Here is a 21,203-nt window from a genome sequence, read left to right as displayed (position 1 = left end):
AACACATTAACGCTAGTCATTAGGCCATCCCACCAGGTAAGTACAGGACTGCACCCCTGGAACCAGTTCTGTAATCTTGTTCATTCTCCCCTCATCCGCTCCCATCTGAAGATGGATGGGCCTACTTTAATACATATGGGGCCGGTTTCACAGACAAGTCTTAAACCTAGTGGACTAAAAAGCATCTTGAATGGAGATGTTGCATTGAAAGTGACATGGAATCTAGGACTAGGCTTTTTTTTTGGGGTGGTGGTTAGTCTGTATTTATCTATTTTTATTATTATTATTTATTTTCATATTTTTAGGGGTTAGGGCTAGTCTGTATTTTCCATGGATGTATTTCTAATGTTGCCAGATCAGAGATATTTTTCTAAAAGTCAGAAAGAATTATGGTTTTGGTATAAATAAAAAAAAACATTGCTATTTTTAGAAACCTCGGTTTTCGGTTTAACCGTAAAACCGTCCAACCCTAGTGCACCTCAAACCAAATACCAGAGAAAATCGCTCTTTGCTACCATCGCGTTGGTAGCTAGCTAGCAGCTAAGAAAGAACGTCGCTATGAACATCTAACTGCAAGATTAGCACATCACAACATGCTGATAGAACATCAACATGCTAAAACACAGAACTACACATAATTAGATGATCAGACAGTCCTGGCTAACCCAGTAGCCTAGAAGCAGGACGGCAGACGATACAGTGAATCCAATTCACAAATTATGAGTATTTAGTGATCCTAAAACTGTTGTTTGTTATATTGAGTGGGCTCTTCAACACTTAAACTTTTGTAATATGAGAGAAAACAGAACACAATCATTTTAAAAAGAGGCTTTTTGGTCATTTGTGTGACTTGAGATGCCGGCATTCAGACCTTATCACCAGTGTCATTAATGTTGTCCTGTTTGATGATGATACATCATGAACTTACCTCAGATATCTCTCTCTCACACGCACACACACACACACACTCTCTGTCTCTGTCTCTCTCTGTCTTTCTGTCTCTCTCTGCCTCTCTCTCTCTGTCTCTCTGCCTCTCTCTCTCTGCCTCTCTCTCTGCCTCTCTCTCTCTCTGTCTCTCTCTGCCTCTCTCTCTCTCTGCCTCTCTCTCTCTCTCTCTCTCTCTCTCTCTCTCTCTCTCTCTCTCTCTCTCTCTCTCTCTCTCTCTTCCTATGGTGACACATCAGAAGGGAAGTGTCTCAGTCTCAGTTTGAGTAATCGGATGCCACGCTGTCACATGCCTCCGAAACCGGCTCTATTTGACGCTGACCACAGGGAGACAGGAAATGATGTGGGCAGCAGAGAGGAAGTCAGGCCCCCACGTGGGCGGAGGTTGCAGATCTCACCTACAGTAACCTCTCCTCTGCTGCACACCTCACCACAATGCTGCTGGCGGTTTGGCTCCTGCACTCTTAAAAAAACATAAATGTGCTCATTAGAACCCAAAATGTGTCCCTGTTTGGGAAGCCTTTTTGGCGACATGTAGAACCCTTTCCACAGAGAGTTCTAAATGGAACCAAAAAAGGTTCTACCGGTACATGGAACCCAAAACGTTCTACATGGCACCAAAATGGGCTCTTCAAAGGGTTCCCCGACACTGGGTCTACAGGGAGAAATGAGGAACCCTTTTAGAAGAGTGTACATTGACTGCTCTGCTGTAAGAGGGCCAATACAGCATTGTTTCATCTACCTCACTTTTGAAGCAGGTTGACGAAGCTGACACTATGTTAGAGGCTGATAGTGACGCGCATCTCCAGGTTACTGGAGCCATAGAACTAGAGTGTTGAGAATAGAATGAACAATGGAATCAGAGAATGTTGTCACCATACTTAAACCCCACTGACATTCTATTCTATTCATTTTATTTCTATGCCTTGAAGCCCATTTGTTAACCCATCTTCCCGTGCAGAAGCAGGCCCTCATGATGAGGCAAGAACACATAAATCAAATCAAATCAAATCAAATTGTATTTGTATAGCGCATTTCTTACAAGATGCAACTCAATGCGCTTCACACAATGAAAATGTTCAGTCAATCAGTCAATCAATCAATCAATACTGACAGAGCCGCGAGCAGGCAAAAGTAAAAAACCTGTATACTATGTAGCCAGGAAAAATTCCCTTGCAGCCCTCTACCAATAGAGCGACTACTAGCCAGTTTGCTTACCAGTACCCAGCGGTCCCCCAGGGGAGGCCAGGACCACCGGCACAAAGCAAGCAAGCAAGGGCAAAAACCTGTACACCATGTATCCAGGAAAAATTCCTTGCATATTATCGGCGTACACACTGTCCATAAATTTCGTGTTGTATTTGCATCGTTCTGCATCCAGTATGGTCACAGGTCCTGCCAAAAGAGAAACTTAAGCACAGTTATGATGCAACAACACAATAGAGACAATAAAGATGACAGCAATACAACCTGATGGTGGTCCTGGTACACCCTTGTACCGGTTCCAGTACTGCTCTAGGTGCTATTTGGAGTTGACAGTGCCTCATCAGCACCCGGGTCCATTTTCCTGTCAACACAAATCTCAAAACACGAGTATGGTGTAATGGCCTAGTGATCCTAGTTCTATAATGTCCAATGTCTCCCTTAGTATCAAAAGGCGACATTGAATAAGTAGGTTTTGAGGTCACGCTTAAAAATGTCCTGAGTTTTAGACAACCTCAGGCCCTCAGGTAGGGTGTTCCACAATCTAGGAGCATATATGCTAAAAGCTGATCCTCCAAATCTCTTTGTCCTAGCCTCTGGCACTATTAAAAGTTCCGTGCCACTAGACCGTAGGGGTCTAGCTGGTGTGTATCTTATGAGCATGTCCACCATGTAATTGGTGTACTCCGCTTCAAACACAGAGATAAAAATAAGCAAACCAGATGTTTTTAAAGAAAAAATAATTCAATATTTATTTGCCGTATAAACATGTCTTGTGTTGGTTTTCATATAGGTACTATACAATACATAGGGTCAATTTAATATCCTTCATGACTCTGAAAGGTGAACTGCCCTGTTAACAAGCCCAGTTTTATACACATATATATAGATTGCATCTTTAAAAAATGTATACAGCACGTACAGTATATAAAACAGCTTTTGAACATGTATTTGAAGCTGTAACACGATGCAGACGCATTGTCAACAAAATCCCTGAAAAAGGCCTCAGTGAGGTAAAGGTAAACATCTTTATCATCGACTTTCCGTTCTTTCTCTCCTCTCTCTGCCTCAACACATTCTTTCTTTCTCTCATTCTTACCAAGGTGTAGTAGCTACAAGAAATGTCACAGAAACCATTGTTCCCGTGTCCTGGCAAATGTACAAACAGAGAGAAACATTATAACCTCTCTCCCGTCGTTTACAAAGACACAAACACAAGCAGCAGCTTGAAATCAAGGATTTTTCTTTCAAATAGAAAAGCTCTGCACTGAAATACATTTCAATCCTAGGGTGCAAGTGATCGACTCGTCAGCATTAGGGCCTTATTGTGACTGGGAAACTTTGCATATCAGCTTAAAATACATATGTGTATATATGTTCAAAGGCCACAGGAATAACAGCACATTATCAAAATAAAATAAATTCCTTGAAGTTTATTAATTCAATCTGATGGGGATAACCATCACCATGTACTGTGGTAGAAATGTAGATGAGCTAAGGGAAGGTTTCTAACAGACTGTACCAAGGTCTTAGGTAGAGTCTTTTTGTGACGCGAAGCGATGTACTTTGTTTTGATCACCCCAGGATAAAAGTTACTTCAGGCCCCAAAGCGGTCGAGCTGTATTTCCTAGAGTCATAAGAGTATAGTAGAAAACATGAGGAGTTAAACCCCGAGGATTGAAAGTCTAAAAAATACTGCAAAAGGTGTTTGATAATATTGCAGAGTAACAAAACCACCTCGTCAGTCAGACCCGTTAAAGACAAAAATTAGCTGTCCGTTATTACCATGTTCTGAATCAGTTAACGGAACGAACGGTTTTTTAATCATTTTTTTTTATACAACGATTTCTAAAGTGAGATAGGTACAAAGAGTATTGAACAGTCAGCATTAGAAAGAATTAAAAAGGTTATATAAGGCCAGCTTAAAGCAACCCTGCTCTCTTTGTTTTCAACCACGTTTTCCCGTTCAGGAACCAGTCTGGTGTTTCTGTGTTTCAGAAACCTCTCCCGCTACGTACCGTATGCCGCGCCGCCCGCGAATTTGCGGAACCTAGGATGGTAGGGGAAGCTGGGGCAATACCGCTACCTGATTGGTTGGCGAAGCAGGGAAGGTAGGGCAGAGTCGCCAGCCAATGAGGGGGCTCTTCACGAGTGCTTCGCCAACCAATCAGGTAGCGGTATTGCCCTACCTTCCCCTACCATCCTAGGTTCCGCAAATTCGCGCGCTCTCCCTGCGGAAGCGGCATCAGTAGTTCAAAAAAACAGTTCTCGACGATCGGTTTTCCAACTTGTAAATAAACGTCCTCCACATCGCGACGCCCGCCGAGTTACGTCTTCACCCACTAGAGAGCATACACTCTTCTGCATGCTCACGTATCGAAAATAATATATCGTTTAACTATTTATAGCTTTATGCGTATAGGTATCATCATCTTGTGTAATGTAATATATAATATTCATAATAATAGCATAGCCAAGGCCTGCGGGGTGCATCGACCCAGATCAATACGACTCTCTGTCAGGAAAGGAGGAAGGAGATCCATCTTTTGCATCCACGCAAAAAAAAAGAATGAGAAAAAAAAAGATCTTTCGAAAATGCAGTTAAGGAACAATAAGCTTTTTAAGTAAGTGCATCCCTCGCCGCCATTCGCCCCCCCCCCCCCCCCTTCTCCAGTCAGCCTGTCCATCCCCATCCTTTGCCCCTGCCCCATCTCCTGCCCCTGCCCCCGCCCCATCTCCTGCCCCCGCCCCATCTCCTGCCCCCGCCCCATCTGCCCCATCCCCATCCCCACCCCACCCAACCCCATCCCCATCCGCGTGCTGTCTAGGCCTGGCTGTTCCGTAGGCCCTCTCTCTCTCTCTGTCTGAATGTCTCTTTCTCTCCTGCCTGGAGTACCAGTGCTAAGTGCCAAGAAGTGAAAGGCTTCCACCACTGTGCAAAACGCATTATGTCATTACAAACATATACAAAAAAAAAAAAACTAGAAGACAAATCTACATAAACAACCAGAATATCCACAGACGTTTCCTTTTTTCCTTGGTCTGTTTTTTCCTTTAGGTTACAATCTCGTCAGCCAGTATTGTATCATTATTTCATTGTTGTTGTTGTTGTTTTTTTGGAGATAAAGAGTAGGTTTATGATGGCATACATTTGTGCGTAAAATGTATACAAATATACAAAATGCATGTAGACATCATCATACTAAACAGTAGGTACTGAACATACATGTTATAAGTCTGCATGTTAAGATGTAGAGCACGTGAACATACTTGTGTTTGTGTTTGTGTTCATTTCTCGGTTTTTAAAAAACAAAAAACAAAACGTCGGACCCTACATTCAGTAGACCGGGATCGCCTCCCTGACAATCCCAACCGCTCTACAACATTGGCACCTTTCATGTGAGGAGGCTGAGGACACTGCCCGTGTCACAGACAACAATAAATTAAACACTGCAGATCCAGTTTCCTATCTTTGTATGAAGCTTTTCCTGTTGCCGCGTCCTCTGTGTCAGTCCGTCAGAGGACATCTCCGGAATTCCAAATAAAGACAAAAAACAGTCTGTTTTCCCCCCCCGAAAGGCAGGACGGGCAAAGCCGTCCGTCAGTCCGGTCGGAGGCAGCACCAGGACATCCGTTCCTGTTCTGGGAACGTCCTCTCTGAGGAGAGGTATTCCGACACGCCCTCTAACCTTTCACCTCTGCCCCCCCCCTGTCCGTGGCCCCCCCCACCCTCGTCAAGGCTGAGAGCCTCTGGAGAGACAGCCTCGAGATAAACATTCATAGGACGGCTGTTCCGACCAATCATACAAAGCTCCGCCTCTTCCCAGCAGGGGGTCTTCATGTGGACTCCAGCGTGTCGAGCTGAAACACGTTGTGATTGGTCGGCGTGGTGAAGAAGAGCTGGTCGCTGGGCGTGCGGTTGTCACACGGGCTGTTCAGACCCAGCGTCCTCTCGAAGTCCAGGAGCTGACCCATGAAGTTGAAGTTGGGGGAGATGTTGGACTTCTTCCTCTTGACAAAGTCATAGGCGTCGTTGAGGGAGAGGTTGAGCTTCTGCATCAGGTAGGCCACGGTTACCGTCACAGAGCGACTGATGCCCGCCAGGCAATGGACCAGGATACCACACTTTTTGGAACGAGCTTCATCTGAGAGAGAGAGAGAGAGGAGGGAGAGGAGAGCGATAAGTCTCTGAGCCTGCTGAAGTCTGAGGTGTTGCAATACTCAGTTATAACAGCATCTATGAACGTTGTGGTACATGTCCACAGCATATTGGAATGTCATGTGGCAAATATATAATATGGAAGAGGGAAAAGATAAAATCCAGTTAACAAGATATACTTTATTACGCAACATGCAGCGATAACTTAATCATTTTTGATTTATATTTTTCTCTCCCCTAACTCCCTCCCTCCCTCCCTCCCTCTCTCTCTCTCTCTCTCTCTCTCTCTCTCTCCCACTCTCTCTCTCCCTCGTGATGGAGAGAACATGTTTAAACTCTCGCTAGGAGCGTATTCGACTGGATTGAGGTCAGTTGGCTCACAGATACAGACTGCCAGAGCGTTTGCCAAATTAATATTGTATGTATGAGCTCACTCTTCAAAACAAATGTCCCCCTCCTAATGTTCTCCTATCCAGTCCCAGAATGTTACCAAGCAACATATTGTATTCCCTTTTCATACGCACTCCATGTTTGAGAGATCAAGATTACAATATCCTCCACGCTGATTGAACCAAATCAAATTCTGCAACACTCACCATAGAGAGGACAATCACACACACAAGTGTGTGTGTACCTCTCATTCACACACGTTTCTATCAACATCAATGGGGAGAAACCAACAGCCATCTGAGAGAGGATGTGGTGTCTGTGGGTGAAACAACCTTTCTACATCTAACTGTCAAAGGTTGAGCAAAACCCCAAGGCAATTTCACAGTGGAGGTAGAAATCGGAGGACGGGTTCATTTGAATGCATGGAATGGAATTATCTATCAGCATGTTGTGATGTGCTAAACATGCAGCTAGATGTTAGTACATAGCGATGTTTTCTTATTAGCTGCTAGGTAGCGACCAACGCAATGGTTGCAAATACGTGTTTTGATTCAGAGCAATTTTCTTCCATTCCATGCATTACAATGAGCCCGTCCTCCAATTTCTACCTCCACCAGCCTCCCCCTGATACGATTTACCTAACGGTGAAGTTGAAGTTTAAAACCCTGCCACAGATTCCAGAGCTAGATTTAACCCCCATCCCCCCAACCCCCCAACTCAACTCTGACTTGTCCTCAGTCTGCAGATGGCAGATTTCCTTCCAAGCAGTGGCACTCTAAAAACAAAACCCCACACCGGACATTCCAGCGGCCAAACAAAACGTCAACATTCCCATGAACCTGGTGGAGGGAAAGCCCTGGCAGTCCCTCGGGAACGAGGGGATTAACCCCCAAAATGGTTGGGATCTGGAATACTGAAGTGGACGACGTTATAATCACACACATACTTGTAATCCCAACGGGTTCCTGGCCTCGTTCTTTCAAGTTGTGTTATGAGGGTTAATAATATGGACATTCCCTCGTACAGTGTAATGAGAACTGTTGACTTATATTTTTACTTTTGATGTGTTAATTCAAGACAGATTGCACGATATAATCCCTTCCCCTCCCTCCTGAGAACGCCGGAGCAATGTGGCTGAAGGAACCAATCACTTCTCGGCTTTCCATCGTGTGAAGTGAAATACCACAAACCACTAAGAGGATATCAATCACCTCAGAGTTCAGAATCACTCAAGGGTAAAAACAATGATGTAGTGCCTCTGAGACCTTGTCTAGTTATCCTTAAATTGCTGACTAATACATCAATCTCCATTTGGAGGGATTAACAGTTTGTTTACGCTATCCCAATTCACGTACAAATGGCAAACAGGCCAGAGCGTACATACTGATCTAGTTCTAGAGAACTTATTAGAGAATTTGTGTTAAACCCCTGATTATGCAGAATACACTGTTGTGGTTCTGATGCAACTACCTACAATGAATGAAATGAGGAACGGTATCAAACACGAGCGGAACGGAATGAGACATGGTATCCGACGCACGTGTGGGGGCTACCGTGTCTCACTCCATTCCATGAGGTTACAATGAGCCCGTCCTCCGATTTCTACCTCCACCAGCCTCCCCTGATGAAATGACCGCTATAGTATGCTGATGTATGCCTATCTTGAGAATGGATAAATACAGTGGAGACCTGACGGACAGATGACTACTGGAAAATATCTGACATCACAAACACACCGACAACAAAACACGTGACGACGACCTTCAAACTCCAAAGTGCTCCGGGGTTAATAGTTAACCATTTAAGATGGATGCCACCGCTGCCTTACCGATGAAAGAAATGGCCTCCGGGAAAAACTGCGAGAGGTTTTGGCTCCAGTGATCCGAGATGGGGATCTGCTTGTACTTGAAGTCCCCGTCGTGTTCGAACATGTTGGGGAGGTTGGGAGTGACGTTGAGGATGTACTTGATGTTGTACTTCCCCAGGACGTCCAGGTTGGTGGAGTCTTTGGCACAGCCCAGGTAGAGGTAGGGCAGGATCTGGACGGGGAAGGCAGGCTGGTTGCTGGGCAGGGGGCTGCCCTCCGACTCGGTGGCGCTGCCCGGCTCGCGGTCCGACTCTCCGTCGGAGCAGTCCGAGCTGATCCTCAGCCCCCCCAGGCCTAGCACCGAGGCCGGGGGGGAGCTGCTGGGACACGAACAGTCCAGGTTCGTCTCGCAGTGGTCGGGGTACTCTGTCTGGAACTTGTTGAATCCCCCTGGAAAGGATAATAGAGATTATGTATTTCTGTTACTTTGACAGTAATTGGACATAGGGTCCTACAGGCCCCGGCGAAAATGTGATTAGGGATAATTGCGTTATCAAATTAACCTCCACGCAAAGGGAAATCCATCTTCATCACTGATGTTACGGTACAGAGATCTGACTGCATGCGCATGCCCCCCCCCCCGCCCCCTTGAATAAAATTGCATAACCATTTATATATTCATAATGTACGATCTACAACCAGACAACCACATGCTAATCTAATCATTATGGATTACCCATGCTTCACATTTTGACAGAATATCACATGTACCAAAAACGGTAATAAACTAGGGGGAATGAACTACTGGTCTGCTCTAAGGGACGACTAGCTGCATATAACTATCTGCATATAACTATCTGCATATAACTATCTGCATATTATAACTATCTGCATATAACTAGCTGCATATTATAACTATCTGCATATAACTAGCTGCATATAACTATCTGCATATAACTAGCTGCATATTATAACTAGCTGCATATTATAACTATCTGCATATAACTATCTGCATATAACTATCGGCATATTATAACTAGCTGCATATAACTATCTGCATATTATAACTAGCTGCATATTATAACTAGCTGCATATAGGCTTACTATCTGCATATAACTAGCTGCATTACTATCTGCATAACATGGTACAGAGAGCAGGGGACTTTTGTGAATGACAGTGAGCTTGAAACATGCATGGGAAATGCCATTCAAATATCTCCCTTGTCCACATGAGCTATACCCTAGGATAATAACACAGGCGGTTATATTCGTTTATGGTTTATTTTTTTGGGTTTTCTTTTGTAAAAGCTATTGTACAGGCTCGTGGTCTGAGCACAGTGCGTCGGACTATCTTCCTGTTCATTCATGAAACGCACGTCTTTTCCTGAAGGGGAACAACATGGCGGAGCCATTTTAGAACATTAACTGAAAACTGAATCTGTGTGTGAAATGTGAATTCTTTCGAAGTTAAAATTCATACCGAGACAGACGGAGTGACTTTAGATTAGATTTAGATATTGAGATTTAAATATGGCTATTCGTGTTGTCACCTGATACTGTCTATGGCTATTTGACACATTGGGGGGTTTGCAGATAATACAGGGGGAATATTACTATAAAAAACTATAAAGATTAATCATTAAGACAACTTTAAACGCGAAAGAATGTAACGGTAAACAAATATTATTATCACACTATAATAAGCGTAGCGTGATGTTGAAAAGGTCGCGAGTAGTGAATGGAGTGATTTAAACGATTCTCTAATAATTATCTTATAAAAACGAATAAACGACAATAATACTAAATGTATAGGCTTAATGCATGTCAAATAGCAATCTAGAGGGACTTCTTATTGGCACATAGTTGCATTGTCGCTGACATAATTTCACAACAATGTAACCAAACTTTATGGGCTGTAAGGCTGCGCGCAAACCACCGGACACAACGAAGCAAAACCTTGACTGACACTTGACTTGACTTTCTAAGAGAAGTGAATAAACATTATGATTTATGAGACCTGATCTGTCCATAACAAAAGTCTTACAGTCGAAACCCATGTTTCTAATAAAATACCAATTGATCAACTCAAGTCTCAAGACTATGAGACAAAAATGTGAACGAAAACATTTCGTGAGCTTAGAATGAGAAGGTTCTATCTCCGTTTAGAATGAGAAGGTTCTATCTCCGTTTAGAATGATAAGGTTCTATCTCCGTTTAGAATGAGAAGGTTCTATCTCCGTTTAGGGCAGTTCAGAGATATTGAGCGTCAAAGTTTTTACATTCCATTATGTTTTGTGAGATGGAACCTTTGTATTTTATTCATTACTAACTCAAAAAAGTCAACATTTTAAAAATAACACCACACAGGCTTCAATAAACACCTAATGGATCAGATTATGTAAAAAACTCAATTTTGACAAAAATTGAGATCCTAGAACCTTATCATTCTATGGTCACGATTTAAAATATATATATAATAATAATCTAAAAATGCATCTCTTGACTTACCCTCCAGGTAATAAGCCTTACACCCATCGTCCCGGAGCTTCTGCAGGAGCAGCCCCAGCACAGAGCTCGCCGCGCCGCTCTCCTGCCAGTCCGCGGTGGCCTCGTCGTACAGGACCACCACGTCGCTCAGGCACCGCGCGACGAACCGCTCCTTGTCCTCGTTGTTGGGGATGATGGAGCGGATGGGCAGGTTCCCTTTCTTCAGCCTCCGGAGCATCAGGCCCGGGATGGCCAGGTTGATCGCCGTCTCCACGTGGGACGTCTCGTACTGGTCGTGGGACCGACAGTCCAGCAGGAGGAGAGAGGAGCTCAGCCCCCCGAGCCCGGCCAGGGGGGACCCCTCCAGTTCCTCCTGCAGCCATGCCGCACTCTTGCTCGACATCATCGCGATCGCGGTCACGTCCCGGGAAGCAGCAGCGCTCCAGAGATTAATTTTCATTTGGGTGAAATTTTGAGGTTTTGCAGTTAGATTACGGGGTTGAAAAAATCCTTTTGCAGTTAGATTACGGGGTTGGAAAATCCTTTTTGCAGTTAGATTACGGGCTTGGAAAAATCCTTTTGCAGTTAGATTACGGGGGTTGAAAAATCCTTTTTGCAGTTAGATTACGGGGTTGAAAAATCACTAAATGAAATCACGGTGTCAAAACTTCTCTTGTCTTCCCCTATGTACAGGCCTATAATATATCAAGATGTCTATGGATCAGAGAATTACACAGAATCACAGATCCAACTAACTCATTTTATGATCATAATATCATAATGTTGAAGTTATGGCATCGTAACCGTCAAGCCCCGCACACACAACCGACGTCCCTCGGTAAAGCCCGCAAGCCAGACGTTCTCCAGGGCTGGATGGAGATGGAGTGAGTACGCCAGGCGTGTGAACATTAAAACATGAAGGATGTGGTTCTGTTATTCAGTTCCTTCTGGATCCGGAGGGTTCGTTCATTCAGTGCCGTGTGTCGACGTCCATTGGATCATGCAGACCGATTGGATCCCTCACTGGACCCGTTTTCTATGTCCAATATGATGAGATCTGGATTCCAGCGGTGTTGTAGCACATTATTGTAACATGTTTGCATCCAGACTGCCTCCAAGCTTGTCATTTCCAGCCAGCGCAGTGACAGCCCGAACTAAAAAGGGGCTTTGCAGACAGACAGTCATGTCATGGAGGAAGGAGGAGTTGTGGAGCATTTAAAGACACAGAGCAGAAAGCCCTGCTATCCAACCTCTCCTCCGATACGTACAGAACTTAACTACATACCCAGCCATCACCTTGTCTTGAGATTGTTAATAAGACATTTTGTCTGTCAAGATGTCTTAAAGTCGTCTTAAGACCTAACCTGAAGACATGTAATGCACTCATGCACTCACTTAAGACATGGAGCATAAGAGCCATCTTTTCTGTGTCTTGAAGACGAGATGCATACAGTACTTAACTACCTACATTGATTTGCAAAATTCAAATAAATACATGCATCTGTCAAATGACTTGGGACACAACTTTTTGATGAGACCGGTCATTGTCTTTTGTCTAATTCCTAGTAGACAATACAATACCATTTATTTTTGGACACATTTTTCTTGTAAGGGCATAACTGGATCTCGCTGCTCGCTGGAACGGATACAGTTAAATGTATTCATGTCTCTCAGGAACATACACATGGAAATTCTATTCAAATGACAACGAGTGAGATTGAGAATGGGCCATGTTGTGCTATTGGTGGACAGGAGACGCACAGTGCTGAAGGCAGGGAGAATGCAGATTGTGAATGGAACGTTTCAATCATAGACATATTCCGATTCTATAATATATATTTATGTGTATGATTGGCTTGCAACTTTTGTGTGAAATGAGGACTAGATCGATACTATCTTTAGACATGTTTAGTGGTACAATGTTTGATCACTAAAAGTATTGATGGAAATTAGACGGAAAACAAGAACAGCTATTTAGAGAGAGTATGTAAATAAATAATTCCACTATAGATGCCAAAATGTGATAATGGCAAAATGTGATCATGTATTTATTGTAACATCTGAACAAATTGTTGCTTTTCATTTTCATTTTATACACCTACACATCAGGGGAGGCGGGTGGAGGTAGGAATTGGAGGTCGGGCTCATTGGAATACATGGAACGTAATGAGGAACGGTGTCAAACATTGGAACAGAACTGTCATGACTCATGTATCACAAATCCGATTTCTACATCCACCATCATTTGGTAAAAATACATTTCCTCAAGCTAGTGCCATAGGGAACCTACTATGTAGCTATCCCCTACCATAGTAGGTTCCCTTATGGCACGAGCTTGAGGAAGTGTATTTTTGCCATGCTTACAGTAACAGAGTGTCATACATAGTTAATTACCTTATGTGATGCCCTATGCCTGTGTGTACATGCCCATGTGGCCGACCTGTAGTAGTAGGCCTATTTGACAGCTATAAGGAAGTAATAAAGTGATCATATAAAAGAATGTCCTCTTCCTATGATTCATTCTGTGTATAGTTTCCTCGAAACAAGGTCTCAACTAACCCTTTGGCACGACTCACCCCTCTCCCTGAGGCCTGTTTGACATGCTACAAGGAAATGAATAAAGTAAATAAAGTTATCAAATTAAAGCCACATATCACCGTGAATAACAGGCAGCAGAAACGTGTATTAACAGATGGTGAACATAGTCAGTCTTACAGGGGTAAAAAAGAGGAACTTTATATTTCCACACACACACACAGCTGCAGGCCAGGAGGCTTGGAGTGAGCTGGCACAGGACAATGGCTCTTTATCCCTGCGTCCCAGTGACTTACTGTTCAGTTACTCCAGACTGGCCGCTCTTCTGTTTCCATCCCTCTTGACCCCAAAGCTCTCCTATGAACAATAAGTGGAACGAACAGGCCTGAGCACTGCCTGGGTACTGCTGCTAACCTAGCCTAGCCCATACAGTACACATGTATACAATGCGTTAGCTTAGCCTAGCCCAACCCCTAAACCAAGAACCAGTTAGACAGACTTCCCCTATTTACAGGCCTATATCAAGATGTCTATGGATGGAATTGCACAGAATCACAGACCCAACTAACTCATTTTATTATCAATTAGTTATGTTGAAGTTATGTCATAGTATTGTCCATACTGGATGGACCATAACATAACCTGCCAGGCAGGGGAGGCTGGTGGAGGTAGAAATCGGAGGACGGGCTTATTGTAATTTAAACATGTGTTTGATGCCGTTCCTCGTTCCATTCATTACAACGAGCCTGTCCTCCGATTTCTACCTCCACCGGCCTCCCCTGCACGATAGGTTATGTTATGGTACTGTATGGACTACTCCTGTGGACTGTACTATGGAACACACAAACTTCTCCAACAGAACATCACCTTTCCCAGATGGCAGCGTGGAGTATGGAGGTAGGTGGAGATGAAGCATTAGCCAGACACTCTGGCATGGTAATGTAATCTGTGCAGGTGAGAGCTAAAAAATCACTGCAGTGGGCTGAAGGGCTGCTTGGTAATTCCAACCAATGACATCGTCTAGAGGTAGTTTCCACAAAGTACACCTCTGTAGTGTTCTGACTCCCACGCCTTCCATTTGGGTTTCCGATACGGTCGGTCTCAACAGCCCCGAACAGCGGCGTGGCGTCCCCCCCCCCCAACGTATAAAGCCAGGTCTGGAAAACCCATTAATGTGATGGAGTTCTCTCTCTGGTCTCTTGCTTGGTATCCTCTGTGTTTTATAACGGTAAAGTCTTTCCATTATTTCTGATTAAGATGTATATATCCACATACAGTACAGTATGCAAGGGCTGGCTGATGCCCAACCACTTAAAAGGATTAAAACAATGACAGACAAACTGTTCATAAAAGAGTAGATCTATTTTAAAACTGCAAACGCAGAGCGAAAGTGAAAACAACACGATATTGGCAGCTACAATCTTGTGACTCACCTTGGTGAAAACATTCAATTGACAAACTTCAGCGACACACCTATTTATAGGATGTCAGATGCCCTAATTACCTGAATTATAATCAGCTTTGTCAAGTAGTCACCAATCTAGCTGTCACCAATAACAATACAATCCACAAACACTAACATCTTGCTCTTTACAGCATTGCGTGATTGAATATATATGTAAAATGGTCTTTAGTGGAGGGCCACTCCTTTACATGGAGGCTAAGAACTCAAAACTCAAATCAAACTCAAAGCATAATGTGACAGCAGCTGGTGAAAGCGGGAAGAAGTCGGCAACCAATCAAAATGTTCCGACTTTTATTTTGAAAAATGTAAATAAATGTCAACGTTGTTGAAAATCAACGACACACTCGCTAGTCAAGCCAAAACACTGCAATTCAATGGATTCGGTGAGTAATCCCCACTACTCGACACTAACCAGGCACTAACTCTCAGCACCCTCCAACAACACTAAAACAATAATCTTCAATGAAAGTGTAAGGCTATGTAGAACACTATCAATATTTCAAGGCACCGGAGAGGCCTGTGCTAGGGGGATGGGGGGTGTGTGTGTGTGAGAGAGAGAGAGTGTGTGTGTGTGTGTGTGTGTGTGTGTGTGTGTGTGTGTGTGTGTGAACTCTAGGCACTCCCTTAGTCAGTGCAAACTCTCTCCTTAGATACATTATTAAACACTACATGGAAGAGAGAGATGGGGGGGGGGGGGAGATAGTAAGGGATAGAGAGAGGGGGGGGGTAGTGAAGGATAGAGAAAGAGAGAGAGAGAGGGAGGGAGAGGAAGAGAGAGAGGAAGAGAGAGAGGAAGAGAGAGAGGAAGAGAGAGAGAGAGAGAGAGAGAGAGAGAGAGAGAGAGAGGGAGAGAAAGAGAGAGAGAGAGAGAGAGGGAGAGAAAGAGAGAGTGGTGGTGGTGTTGGTGGTGAAGAAGTATACAAGGTGACTTCAGGGTGACTTCTATGCCCGGGCAGATAAGATTTACTGCTTTGAGGCACACTTTTGTGTATCAGTATCTAAATCAATAATATCACACCTTACGCTTACCTCGCCGTACCCTTATCACTCACTGCCTTTGCTGTGCTCAGTATGTAAGTAAGAGGCAGTACTACTCCAGCCATAAAGCATCTCACTGACTCATGTGAGACTGTTCCGGCCCCTTCCGGCCCTTATCTCACCCCCTTCCTTTATATCCATGTCTGCCCCACTGACACGCATCACACAAACAGCCATAGTTAGGCTTTAGTCATACCGCCTTGCTGTATGCTCACATTACGTAAAAACAGCTATACTTAGGCTTAGTCATACTGCCAGCGATGTGTGCTCACGCTAGGTAGTTTCCGTGTGCAGTGTGAGGTTAAGGGCAGGGCAGGTGTCATGATAAGGATATGGGATAAGGTTGTGATAGATCATGTTGCCCACATTACAGTGCATAGTTCAGCATCGAGTATGATACCGTACTGTATAGTGATGCTATACGCTCATGTTACACGGTGTAGCCCCTCGGTACGAGGTATAGAGAAGTTGAAGCTGGTGGAGGTAGAAATCGGAGGACAGGCCTCGTTGTAATGCGTGGAATGGAGCGAGGAACTGCTTGTTTTTTCTTGACTGAGTGTAGTGTAGCAACCATCACTAGGCACCAGTCAGGGTGTTTATGTGGCTGAGCACTGTAAAACAGACAACCCGAGTGCCTTGATAAACAGTTTATGAATAAAACGTCTTGCGTCATTCACAGGTTTCTCAGTCACTCTCCTTTAATAGAGGGGAGCTACGTACATCATTCACGGGGGGACACCATGTTGACTGGACACTTGTTTTTCCTTGATCAACGTGTCTTGTACAGTTGCACACTGTTACAAGTATCAACACAACTCAAGAATTTGTGGCACTGATTTATTTTTTTACATTTTGTTTCGCTGAACATGCTCTAGGGTTATGCCCTGGTGATTTATAGATCCATGTTCACGTGAGTGTTCATGTTGAAGAAGTGGTCCTCATCGTAGGCAACAAGAAGCTCCAGCGGTTTTACCTCCACCTGGTCACTGATGTCCTCATCAGACGTGACAGCTTTGTCCACAAGCCCTTCATCATCATCATCATCACACTCCTCATCCTCGCCGATGAGAGCAGGCAGCACTGTAGACCCACTGGAGGTCAGACCATCCGTGTCTGATGTCTTGGGTCTCACAGAGAGTCGTCGATGTCTGGCCCTCACGGTCGGTAGCAGTAGCCTTGGTCTCAGAGGTGGATTTGGTTCGGTTAGAGACAGCAGTGTGATCGTTAGAAGTGGCGGACATATTAAGGGACGCCAGGCAGTTGCCAGTCGACCTGGGTCAGGGTCTGTCAGGACAGAGAGAAGGAGAGTTAAGTTGAGGTCAGCGGGGCTCTCTGGACCAGGTCAGTGTCCACACAGTCAAGGTTAGGGGTCAGGGGGGTGCTTAGGTGGCGTAGCGGGTTAAGCGCTGACCATGTAACCGCAGGGTCCCCGGTTCGATTCCGGCCAGGGACATCCTGCATGTCATCCCTCCTCTCTCTCTCACCCATCCTTCCTGTCTAAATCTTCACTGTAACTGTCAATAAAAATGAAAAATATGAGTGGGACTGCCCCACTAAGAAAAAAGAAAAAAAAAGTTAGGGGTCAGGGACTCACCTGGGCAGGTGGTGTACCCAGTGGAGAGTCTGGCCTGAGTAGAATCTCCATCACTGGAGTCCTGACCACTTGATGGCTTCTTGGTTTGGGCTGTCAAGAGATAGAAACAATTCCCATGAGAACACGGTAATCTACAGCACAGTAGGAGAGATGTTTGCTCATGTGAAGTTACAGTAGAGATGTGGTTGTAGAGTCAGGTGGTTGTTGATGGGTCTTCATCCTGGTCTTTGGGGAAGGTGTTCACGGTTCGTTTGCTGTGTTTGTCAGAACTTGATCCTCAGGTCGGTCTGCAGCCTGTTTGTTCTTACCGCCTTTCTTTCCTTTTTTCTTCCCCTTTGTTTCCTTTGCGGTGGACATTTTTACGGACATGGCCGATTCGCATGGGATTAAGAACACAGACGAGCTCCATAATTGTTACAAATGACCAGAGGTCACCAGATAAAACTAGTCCTGTGCGAATATGGCGATACTCTCCCACTTCCCTCCACAGCAGGTCAGTAGAGTTTGCAGCTGGACAATGGCCACGGCTGAAGAGCTGCTCTTCTTCTCTCTCGTCTCGTCTCTCTGCTTTTGTCCCTTGGTGTGAGTCCCTCCCTCGAGGAGGCCCTCAGGTCACTCTGTGTTTGACCTATGACCTGTGTTTGAATCGTTGATAAACCACAACACCATCTCTTCATAGGAGGTATGTCAGATCAGAGCTGGTGGGAAGTAATCCTCCTGTCACTGAGCCTTGGTATACGTTGGTCAGTTGTATTATTGCACCACGTTTGTATGGCCCTGTCAAAATTCCACTGTAGTGCATGTGTTGAGTTTTGAGTTGTCTTTATGTGATAAATGGATGATTGTTTATTTAATTAAAGGCCCACTAAAGTGTACATTTTTATTTCCACTGTTCTGGGGTGAATTTTCAGATCAAATTAGTATCACCAAAATATGTGATATGTAAAAATCTAAATGCCACAATTAATTAAATAATAAATTAGGTTGCCTAATATTGAATGAAGTAATTAACCTCCTAGTTATCTCCTCTCTGACGTAACAAACAATATGACTCACGTTTAAACATGTTATCAAAGTGAACTAAAATAACTTAAAAGGATAGTAGTGATCAGGTTAAATACACTGTAATAACTTATTAATTACACTGTAATAACCTATTACTGTATCCACATGTGTTTAATACCATTCCTCATTCCATTCCATGCATTACAATGAGCCCGTCCTCCGATTTCTACCTCCACCAGACTCCCCTGGTAGTGATATTGTATGCTCACGTTACATAGTTGAACTGTCCCTATTGGAGCTGGCTGGTCTAGTTTGGTGAGATAGCAGGTGAGGTCACACAGTGGCGTATCAATGAGAGGCTGCTAGCGTAGTCGAAACGTTGAACACACACACACCCACCCACCCACCCACCCACCCACACACACACCCACACACACAAGGAATGGGAAGGGATGTTTTCAGCCTCATGTTCAGGTGAATTATCTTACCCTGAGTTGTCCTCATAGGCCAATAGTGAAAGCTTTTCTGCTTCTCCATTCTCCACTTTGCTACCTCAGCACAGGCTAAAAGTTAGCAGCACCTTCTCCAAATAGACAGGATTCCGATGGACCTTGAGTTAGCATCTGAAGTCTAAAATCAGCATAAATTACATGCAAGGATTTTGCTTCAAATGGTGAACCAGACAAGCTTTCACTACTACGCAACTCAGGGTGAGATGAGATCTCACCTTAACACTAAAATAGACTGAACCACTCCTTCAATGGTGTGTGTGTGTGTGTATAATCTAGTTGTGAGTGATTCAGTATTGACCAGTGTGAGGACGACATTACTGTTACATACAGCACCTTAAGGCAAGCCATAACACGGAGCCAAAAGTTCCCGTCAATTCCCTTTCTAATACCGTTAAACAGCCTCCAACTTCAACAGGGACAAGCTCAGTCTCATGTTGATTGATGAACAGTGTTTCCCTGCTGATGGTCTAAACATCCAGGATCATCCCAGAACCAGGAAGCTCTCCCAGATCCCAGATCCCTTCCCTCCAGCAACTCAACTCACTTTTAAATCAGGACAAGTTTTTCCAACAGAGAGAAATGAGACACGAGTGGAAAGGAGGTCTGTGCAGTCCAAGCGTGGGCTGGTGTGTGTGTGTGTGTGTGTGTGTGTGTGTAGAGGACCCACATGGGGCCCGGCACGGCCTGGCTTCCCAGACAAACACAAACCCAATACTCACTGAGAGGGAGGGGGGGGGGCGGGGGGCAGGATATGAGGTAATACAGAGGCTCTGCCAAGTCCAAGCAGCGTTAGTGGTCAGAGGAGACGGGGGAGGAGGGAGAGGGGGGGGCAGAGTGTCACTGGAGGCTTCAGTGAGAGAACAATCAGTGTCTTTGGACTCGTAGATCAACTCAGAACTGAGGCTCTTCACAGGCCGTTTCTAAGAGGAGTTTAATTTCCGCCCAGATATTTCCTCCAAAAGACATACTTACATACTGACATACTAAAGACATGCTTACATACTAAAGACATGCTTACATACTAAAGACATGCTTACATACTAAAGACATGCTTACATACTAAAGACATGCTTACATACTAAAGACATACTTACATACTAAATACATACTTACATACTAAAGACATACTTACATACGTACATACTAAAGACATGCTTACATACTAAAGACATGCTTACATACTAAAGACATGCTTACATACTAAAGACATACTTACATACTAAAGACATACTTACATACTAAAGGCATGCTTACATACTAAAGACATACTTACATACTAAAGACATGCTTACATACTAAAGACATACTTACATACTAAAGACATGCTTACATACTAAAGACATGCTTACATACTAAAGACATACTTACATACTTACATACTAAAGACATACTTACATACTAAAGACATACTTACATACTAAAGACATACTTACATACTAAAGACATACTTACATACTAAATACATACTTACATACTAAAGACATACTTACATAGTAAAGACATACTTACATACTAAAGACATACTTAGATACTAAAGACATACTAAAGACATACTTACATACTAAAGACATACTTACATACTAAAGACATACTTACATACTAAAGACATACTTACATATTTACATACTTACAGCACAGGACACAGATGTGCCACATGTGTATGTCAAACATTAACAAGCCATACGCTGTGGTGCAGCACGTTGAATAATCATCTAATAAATAAGTTGATGATTTATTCATATAAACTAATAATAACATATAATAATAATAATAATAATAATAATAGTAGTAATAAAAGACATGACCAATAAAATGTGTGATCTGGTAAACAGCCCAGACTACACTCATTTGTCCCTGTAGCGGAACCCTTTGAAGAACTCTTTTGGGTTCCACGTAGAACTCTTCTGTGAAAAGGATTCTATGTGGAACCCAAAAAGGGTCTACGTCTAATCTAAAAGGCGTCTACATCTAACCCAAAAGTGTTCTTCAAAGGATTCCTCTATGTATGCAGACAAATGAAGAACTTTTCAGAACCCGTCTTTTCCTCTCAGAGGCTGGTTTCC

General features: G+C 43.8%; 1 protein-coding gene across 1 annotated transcript; it reads right to left on the bottom strand.

The window, feature by feature from the left end:
- Positions 1-5,906: 5,906 nt before the first annotated feature.
- dusp7 (dual specificity phosphatase 7) lies at positions 5,907-12,112 on the bottom strand. The gene is made up of 3 exons (XM_080545622.1): positions 11,013-12,112; positions 8,526-8,954; positions 5,907-6,293 (listed from the first exon to the last, which is right to left on the bottom strand). The coding sequence occupies exons 1-3, from the start codon at positions 11,449-11,451 to the stop codon at positions 5,986-5,988; spliced, it is 1,176 nt and encodes a 391-aa protein (XP_080401748.1). The 5' UTR covers positions 11,452-12,112; the 3' UTR covers positions 5,907-5,985.
- Positions 12,113-21,203: the final 9,091 nt, after the last annotated feature.

Source organism: Nansenia antarctica (assembly GCF_963989245.1).
Source record: "Nansenia antarctica genome assembly, chromosome: 15".
Classification (NCBI taxonomy): Eukaryota; Metazoa; Chordata; class Actinopteri; order Argentiniformes; family Microstomatidae; genus Nansenia; species Nansenia antarctica.
This window is presented reverse-complemented; position numbering and strand designations above follow the sequence as displayed.